The following is an 8,870-nucleotide window of genomic DNA, read 5'->3' as shown; positions in this document are numbered from 1 at the left end:
CGTGCTAATCCTAACTCCTGGCAAGACGTTGCATTGCCTTTGGGCAAGGTGGCAAACAGGGACAAAAAGAGAAAGGCAAAATTGAAAAAGAGAAGCATTTTTGAGTTATAAAAATCCTGGGACATCAATTAAATACACTGGGCATTCCCTCTGGCTGGCATAGGTTGGGATGCCCACTGAGATAAATGAGATCTACCCTGGAACTCAGAATATCTGAGATGAAGTGTGCAGGTAATTGCTAGTACTCTAACTGACTGTATACCCAATTGGCACTACAGTGCCTTATTCTCCACGGTGTTGGATGAGAGGGCTGCAGGGTACGCACTTGGCCATCAGTCAGTCCTCACCTTAGTTTACCACTGCTCTGGGAATAAGTCAGCGCTGAACCGCTTCAAGAGGAAATGAAAAGTGGAATTAGAGTTGCGTAACGGGGCACAGACGAGAGATTAAAGGGACGCGTACGATGCATCGGTGCCGTGCATGCATCTGGGCAGCAGCCTGGCACCCAAAGCACGCGGTGCGCCCCCGATTTCGGCAAGGGCAAGGGACGCGCCACGAAGCTGGAACCCCGCCGTGCTCCCCGCGCTCCCGCACCGCCCGCCCCGGAGCTGCGGCTGCTTCGGCGGCGGCGGCGCTGCCGTGCACCGGCCCCGCCGGCGCCGGCCTCTCCCGGTGAACAGCCTGAACGCCCAGCTGCCCCTCAGGTCACCGGCACCGCTCGGGTCACGCTGGGCACCGTGGGCCGGGCTGTGCGGGCCGCTCGCCCGCCGCCGCCGCCGCCCATCCGCGGGCCGAGGGCGCCGCCTCCTGGCGGCGGGCGGAGCTCCACCGCCGGCGGCCGCGGGCTCGGCGCTGCGGGGAAGGGCTCTGCCCCCCGGCGGGGCTAGCCCCGCTCCGCGGCGGGGAAAGCTGCGACGGAGCTTCGGCTCGGCGGGACCTCCGGCGCCTGCGGGACGGACGCGTGGCGGACAGGTCGTCTGCACGGAGGCGGGTACTTTGTGCAAAACCGCGCCTTCGGGTGATTCATCCCTTCGCCTGTCCTCCCTTTCACAGAACGGGAGCGGTGGGAAGGGACCTGCGGAGGTCACCTTGCCCAACTCCCCTGCTCAAGCGGGGTCGCCTAGGACCATGGACCAGGTTGCCCCGGACCAGGTCCAGGTGGCTTCTGAATGTCTCCGGGGAGGGAGACTCCAACACCCCTCTGGGCAACCTGTGCCAGAGCTAAGGTCACCGTCGCAGTGAGAAAGTGTTTCCCGATGTTCAGAGGTGCCCACTGCCTCTGGTCCTGCCACTGGGCATCACTGGAAAGATCCCGGCCCTCTCTTCTTTATACCCTCCCTTCAGGTATTTATACACACTGGCAAGACCCCCTGGGACTTCTACTCTCCAGGCTGAACAGTTGCAGCCTTTCCTCACAGGAGAGATGCTTCAGCCCCTTAATCATCTTTGTGGTCCTTTGTTGGACTCTCTCCAGTTTGCCCATGTCCCTCTTGTACTGGGATGCTCAGAACTGGACACAGCGCTGAGGAGGGTCACCCCTTTATCCAGACCCGCTTCTCCTGCTCCGTGTTGAGCTGCGCATGGACAGATGCTGCCTGTCGTCCTTACAGTCTGGTCTGTCAGTGCCCTCCTTCGAGGAAAGAAAGGCGGCAACACGTCATCTCCTTGTCTGGGCCTCTGACGGTGTGGCTGTCCAGTCCAGAGAACTACAGGTGAGCAAGGTGCACTGCTTGGCTACAGTGTGCTGTAGCCCCGCAAAAGGTGTCATGAGCTTGTTCTCCTGGGAGGCAATCTCCTTCCTTTAGTCTCATCTGGACATACAGTGGTACTGGACCTGCTAACACATGGTTAGGAGCGTGTGGTGGGAGCATGCTGAGCTGCTGCATCACCTCTGAGTCGAACAAGGAGGCAGCATATCTTTCAGCAGATCTGCCTGCTGCCTGCATGTGGAAGTGCATCACATGCTCTGTACTTGGCCCATCGGTACCTTGGGAAGGCAGTGTCAGCTTCCCTCTCTGGAAAAAAAATGACAGACCAGGGAGCAATTCAAAAAGATGACCTTCAGTGGAAAATCAATCATTCTGTTGTTTCTTTGTTACTAGCTGTGGCACAGCCAATTTCCACTTTATTAACTCAAATAAAAGTATAAACTCAGCCTTTTTATTAGTACTGTTTATTGCGAACGTTGAAATGTCATGTAGTTTTGAACTGAGAGATGAACTGATTAGATAGGTAAGTCATATAATTAATTGGAAGACCCTTCCGTGACAATTATATATATCAAAGCCATTCAAGCAAGAAGATGCAACCTTGAAAATGAAGGAGAGAGTTTAGTCATTGCTGAAACATACAAGAATATGTGTATTTAGATATTTTACACAAAGGAAATCTTGTTTACAGAAAAGAGACCTTGTTGATTATCTGATACAATCAAGTGCTCATGAAATATAGTCTCTTACAGAAAGTATTCCATTTCTTCATGATTTAGAGACCTTCTTTCAGCTCGGAGTGCCCTCTTTCATATTCACAACTTGAAGCAGATAGTCCATCATCTAATAAAAAGAGAAAAATATTATTTATAGACCAGTCCTGAAAAAAGTAATTCACAAAGTTAATAAGCCTAATATGTATCTGCTCTGTGTATTCACATAACAAACACATTCCTAATAATCTTTCCAAAACAGACCTCATTTGTCTTGGTTAGTGTAATAACCAACTGCCAAAGTCTGAAGAAAGTCATTCTCCAAATAATTCTCTCTGTCATCTCATGAGACACATCTCATAGTGTCTCATTAGTGTTAAAAAGCCAAGCCATAGAAACAATTTAAAGCTTATCTTCCAACTTACTTTTACACTTCGACCAACTTGCAAGAGAGATTTCCCTTCTGATCTTTAACTACTTTAACTGTAATTTACTGACAGAATAAAGAGCAGGCAAGATCTTCACTTGCCCGGTATTAACTGAAAACAGAAGAAAATAACTCAGATGCACCACCCTAAGCCTAACTCCCAGAACTATTATGCTCATCTCTTTGGCTTTTTTGACTGTTTGTGTGTTACAGCACCCTCCCTACTCTGGGTCAGTCTTTTAGAAAGATTTTTTATTCTTGAGAAATGTACAGCACAGTGTGAGCATCAGTGGTGAATAATGCACTGAATGAATTTGAGCTAATAAGCGAGACCCTGAATTGAGTTACCTGACGTACATACCTGTATTTACTTCTGCAGCCTTTAGCTTTGGGGATTTCTGATCTTAAGTTTAAAATTCAAATTTTAAATTAAGAAGTCAGCTAAATTTGAAAGAGTCCATGAAACAAAGTCTTCATAGTACATTTCTTCCCAACACAGCCTGCCTTCGTTTACGTTCAGCAGATGGGCACATAGGGTTGCACACACACAGAGATAGACTCCTCGTGGGTAGCATCTCCGCAAGTGCCTACTCAGTCTATGAGAATTATAGCCCCCTCGATGGCAATATGGTCTTGGGACAGCTATTCCACCAGCTGACAGTAGGGTTCACGATTTTCCTTTTTTTGGTCCCATTTCAATACCTCAGTCCAACAGGCCATTTCACAGTGAATAGTAACCCGCTGTAAATATGGTGTCTCATTCCTCCTAGAATTAGTTTCTATTTAAAACTCAAACACAGTATGGCCGGAAAAGTATTTAATACCAAGTACAAACTTCTCATAGGCACTGCACCTTCATTGTCAGTTTACTCTACCCGGCCACCTTCCACCAAGGCAGGTAGCTACATTCATCATTCCTGTACATGGACACCTTCGTTAGCTGTGGTACAGCAGCACCTTAAACGAAGGTGTTGTCTAACCAAAGTTTGTGCAACATGGAACCTCTCACATCCAGAAAAAAATCTACATAATCAAAATCCAAAGGTCATTTATGCTTTTGTGTCACTGTGTACCTGTATGACTGAATTTCATATGTATACCAGAATTCCACCTTTATAAATAAACAAGGCTTCCTTTATTAAAACTAACAATTATCATTATTTAAATGTTTATGAAACTATCACAACCCTCTAAAAAGTAAAGCACATTCCTTTTGATCTTCAGGTCATCTTCGTCTGGAAGGCAGATCTCAAAAAAATATATGTAGCTTGACTTTCGGGTGCTGGTTTTTTACTTTCTGAAGCCAAAGGAAAAACAATACATCGTATCTTATCTAGGCTGCAAATAATCAGGTATTTGTGTCCAACACCAGGAAAGCACAAGTTACCTACTACTTTCATGATTATGTTTTACTTCAAGATAGAGACAAAGTAACTGTTGAATGCTGGAAATCAAAGGTTCTATGGCAAAATGACCTTCTGCAAGTTGTCATGTATCGTAGTCACATGAAAGTCATGATTTCTTTGCCAATCATTGGAGAAATCTGGATATTTAAGGCAATAATCTCATTATTCCATGTATATGTTCAATGTCTGACCACAAAAATGTGGATATTAATTTAGGGTAAAAGTACACACATATGGACACGATTCAGCTTACTGGAGGCAACTTCCAGCCTTCTTAAGTACTATTTATTACCAGATACTTTTAGAAGTATTTCCCTCTTTATATAGCATAATGGAATTTGTTCATCTAATTTGATTACAAAGCTGCACACTGCAGAGCTGAATAGGAGATAAATAGTTTGCTTTTTAGATAGTATTAATCACAGTTATTATAAGCATCATTGTCATAAAGCCATAGCCAGAAAGAAACCTACGGACAGCATCCATATCGGCGGTGTAAGAGACTTAAATCATGGCTTAATTTAATGGGTAAATTTTTACCCATATCCAAGTAAAAAACCAAAGTATTCACCGACTTCACTGCACAAGGATTAAAGGAGGGATACTGGGCTGAATTTAGCCCAGGAATATTAACTACATTGTATTACGGTAGAATATGGGAAGAAAACAAATCTTCCTATTAAAGTCTTTAAGGGGGTGTACTAATCTTTTTATTCTGTTTCAGTGTCACCCAACAGAATTCTGCAGCTGTATCACCATTGCTGTACCTGATGCATTATAAAGAAAGGAGTTTTCTAGTAAATCCTGCAATTTACATTATGTCATTTAGACCCTGATTACTTTCTGTAAAATCTCACTAATATCCTTCCAAGTGTATTTTATAGGATTTTCCAAAAGAATAGGGGCGAATCTGTTGTTATCTTGTGAAATAGTGCTAATAAGTACATTAACCTAAGGGAAGAAGAGGTGGGTCCTAGGCACACATCATAGCTTATCAGTAGCCACGGACTCATTTTGCAAGACCACAGATGACCACAGTAGTGGCCAGCACCATCAGCTGGGGAAAAAGACTTGCACGAGACAAAGACAAAGCTGGGAACAGAAGAAACTCTCCAACCTAGTTGCTTGATCCACTGATCAGCAATACCTCACAAGCCAGACACGATAATGACAGCCAGATGTGGCTTTATACCCAATACGCCTTGCCTTCTTCCTGCCCTCTGTATTCACACTGGTTTTCACACCAGCTTGTTTTTGTGGGGTTAGTACAGAACTTGGTGCTGATGTGGTCATCTGAGCATGAAGTGCTAGAAAATAAAAGAATGGAACAACCAAGCAACTTAAAGGGAACCCAGACACTAAAATCTGCGTAATGCTTGCTGAGTTTATGCCCAGTAGCAAATTAATTCATAAAGAATACAATCTGTGAGTGACAATCTGTAGTCAAGAGTAGAGTCTTACTTTACTGAATGACTAAGGCACAAGATGCATTTCTGCTACTTTTCTGGACAATCCACAAGTTAGAGGAAGCTGGTAAGTTACTGTAAAATGAAATTTGAATATATGGAGTGTTTTTACAGGTTTTATCTTACTTACATCTTTCCAACTGCTATTGTCATCTGTCTCCCAGGTGTTCCTGGTATACCAGGGAAGCCCTCCTTTTAAAAAGTGAGCACTTTTATTTTCATTCCCTTCCAGCAGCCGTAGCAAGTATTTTGAGATTTCTTCCCACTGCAGATAGTCTTCCAGCTGCTTGATATTTTCAGGTAATGCTGAAAACGGTGTCTTGTTTTCTTCTTCATAAACATAAGGAAGATCTCCAGTGCTCTTTTTCCCCATTAAATGTCCTGTAACAACAATGACAGTAGCATTAAGTTAACCAAGAGGTACAGATTTGATTGTTCAAACACCAGCTGCAAGTTGTCATTGACAAGGGAAGGGAAGGGAAGGGAAGGGAAGGGAAGGGAAGGGAAGGGAAGGGAAGGGAAGGGAAGGGAAGGGAAGGGAAGGGAAGGGAAGGGAAGGGAAGGGAAGGGAAGGGAAGGGAAGGGAAGGGAAGGGAAGGGAAGGGAAGGGAAGGGAAGGGAAGGGAAGGGAAGGGAAGGGAAGGGAAGGGAAGGGAAGGGAAGGGAAGGGAAGGGAAGGGGCTAGATTGTGTCAAAGTTGAAGCACAACTGGGACTGGAGAGTTTGTCACAGTGTCGCACTAAATTAATTTCCTGTCTCTAACGCTACACTGTCAGAGAAAAGGTTGCTGAGAAGGGGGCAAAGACAACCAAGCACTTTGCCTAGCGCTAGGAGGAGGCACCTGGTAAGATTTGCTGGAATACGAAGTGGATGGAGAAGCTGTAGGATTTAGACTTTCTCTGCCTTGACCCGGGATGTGGGAACTCTAGTGTAAGCCTATGTTCCAGTGCCTTTCTAGGAGCTAAACTTTTGATATGCCATACTTCACTGTCATCAAAATGAAATCGTAGCGGGCTTCAGGCAGTGCAGGAGGCTACAGGGAAGGGGAGGGGGAGCGGCAGCACCGGAGGAGCCTCCCCCAGGCTGAGTGCCCCAGGGCTCCGGCCGGGACCGGGGCTCCCCACGGTGTTGGCAGCGCCTTGGGGTGCTGGGGAGCTCCTGGCCCCCGCTCAGCTCAGCTGCCCTCGGGCTTGGGTCTGGGCTCCCGCATCTCTGGAGAAAGGCGGCGGCAGGAAACACATCAGCAAATGAACGCGGGAAAGGTAGCGCGGAAAGCTGCGTCACCCCGCGCCCTGAGTGCGGGCTGCGGGGCCGAACGCTGCCCGGGACCCGGCCGCTTCCGCGGCAGCGCTGCCCCGCGCCCGGTGCTCAGGGGCGGGAGGCGGCCGGCGGCGGGCGGGCTGGCGGCGGCGGCCGGCCCGCTCTCTCTCTCGCACCGGCGGCTGCCGGCCTTCGGGGAGCGCGCGGCCCCCTGCCCGGTCCCGGACCCGGACCGCCTCCGGGCAGCGCGCAGAGCCCCGCCGGCGCCGGCCGGTACCGGGGAGCGCCCGTCGGGGACGCGCTCGCACCGCGCCGCCGCCGGCTCCGGGGCTGACGGCGCCGGCAGCACAAGACCGGCCCGGGCCGGGGGCCAGCCGGGCTGCCCCGCGCGGCGCCACGGCCGGGACCCCGGTCCCCAGCGGCTAGCGGGAGCGGCGGGCACCGGGAGGCGGCCGGCGCCGGGCGCGGCTCCGCACGCCCCCGCTCCTGCGGGCGCTGCCCGGGGCGGCGCGGCACGACCCGGCTCCCTGACGAGGAGCCTGGCGCCGGTGCGGGCCGGGGACCGCCGGCGGGCTGGGGTGGGCAGCGGCCGCTCCTCCGCTCGCGCCCGCCGGTGCGCTCGCCGCGTTCCTCCGCCCCGTCCCGGCACCGGCGTCCCCGCCGGCAGCGGCCCGCCGCGCCGACGGCGCAGCGGGCCCGGGAGGCCCGGTCGGACGCCGGGCCGGTCGCCACCCTGTCCTCCCGGCCGGGGCCGCCGAGCCGCTGCGGCGGCGTGCCGCTTTCCCCGGAGGCACGGCGAGCCGCGGCGGGAGCGGCGGAGCGGCGCCGGGCGGGGCGAGGCGCGGCCGGGGGCCGGCCGGGGTGGGGAGGGGGCAGGCGGGCTACCGGGCGGCGGCGGCGGCGGGCGGGACGGAGACTTACCCACAGCCCAGTGGCTGCCGCGGGGGTAGATCTTGGTGAGCGCGGGGGAGCCGCCGGGCTGCAGGGGCGCCGCGCCGCCCTGCGCCGCCAGCAGCGCCAGCGCCAGCAGCGGCAGAGCGCCGGGCCGCCGCGGGCCGCCGCCGCCGCCGCCCATCGTGCCGGTGCCGGTGCCGCCGCTCGCCGCCCAGCCGCCCTCCGCTGCGGGGCCGGCTCCGTCTCCGTCTGGGCGAAGCGCTGCCGCCGCCGCCGCCGCCGCCCCCCATTTATACCGAGCCGGGACCGGGCGCGAGCGGAGCTGCCGCGCCTGACGCCTCCTCACGGGGCCGGGGCTGCGGCCGCCCCCGGCCCGCCGTGCCTCCGTCCTGCCTCCGGCGGGGGCGGGGGCCGCCGCCGGCAGCCCCGGCCCCCCGCCCGCCTCCCCGCCCCGGCAGGCTCCGGGGGGGGGGGGGGGGAGGCGAGGGTGTACCGGCCCCGGGGGCTCGGCCCTCTGCTGCGCCGGGCTGGCCTCCCCAGCGGCCGCGGCGGGAGCCCCGGGGCCGGCACCCGCCCGACAGGCTTTCCCGGGGGCGCGCCGCGCCGCCGCTGCCCGCCCCGGTCCCGCCGGTGCCGTCCTGGCCCCCTCCGCGCCGCCCTGCCCCGCCTGCACGGAGCGTGCTGAGGCCGGTTGTCCTGTCCGCCCGTTTCTGCGCCCGCCGCGGGCAGTCGGGCGCTCTCGTCCGTCGGGAAAGACCGGCCAGCGTTTCCCTTGGGGTTGTTCTCTCGATTACACCCGAAAAGAAAAGCAGCAGCTTCTCAGAAGTCTCTTTTCCCTCACCTCCCTTCGTCCTACGCGGGCTGGTGCTGGGAGGCAGCCCGGGCGGCCGTGAGGGGTCTCTCAGCCCGGGGGCGGGGACGGACGCTGCTGGCGGTGCCCAGCGCGACCCGCCAGCCCAGCGCCTCCCCGCCCGGGCCCCTTGTGCGGGGCTCGG

The 8,870-nt window shown here is 54.0% G+C and overlaps 1 protein-coding gene across 1 annotated transcript; it reads right to left on the bottom strand.

Annotated features, from left to right (window-relative positions):
• Positions 1–2,154: 2,154 nt before the first annotated feature.
• GRP (gastrin releasing peptide) lies at positions 2,155–8,485 on the bottom strand. The gene is made up of 3 exons (XM_052778930.1): positions 7,903–8,485; positions 5,852–6,102; positions 2,155–2,552 (listed from the first exon to the last, which is right to left on the bottom strand). Exons 1-3 carry the CDS (start codon positions 8,054–8,056, stop codon positions 2,499–2,501), a joined length of 459 nt encoding a protein of 152 aa, XP_052634890.1. The 5' UTR covers positions 8,057–8,485; the 3' UTR covers positions 2,155–2,498.
• Between the last annotated feature and the right edge of the window lie 385 nt (positions 8,486–8,870).

The sequence above is a fragment of the Harpia harpyja genome, chromosome Z (assembly GCF_026419915.1).
Source record: "Harpia harpyja isolate bHarHar1 chromosome Z, bHarHar1 primary haplotype, whole genome shotgun sequence".
Lineage (NCBI taxonomy): Eukaryota > Metazoa > Chordata > Aves > Accipitriformes > Accipitridae > Harpia > Harpia harpyja.
This window is presented reverse-complemented; position numbering and strand designations above follow the sequence as displayed.

Bases quoted from the DNA above. Each gene is read 5' to 3' on its own strand.
- GRP (XM_052778930.1), bottom strand. From the start codon at position 8,056: ATGGGCGGCGGCGGCGGCGGCCCGCGGCGGCCCGGCGCTCTGCCGCTG. The intron at 6,103-7,902 runs GTAAGTCTCCGT...TTGTTGTTACAG, and splicing joins CGGCAGCCACTGGGCTGTGG to GACATTTAATGGGGAAAAAG. The intron at 2,553-5,851 runs GTAAGTAAGATA...TCTTTTTATTAG, and splicing joins ACAATAGCAGTTGGAAAGAT to ATGATGGACTATCTGCTTCA.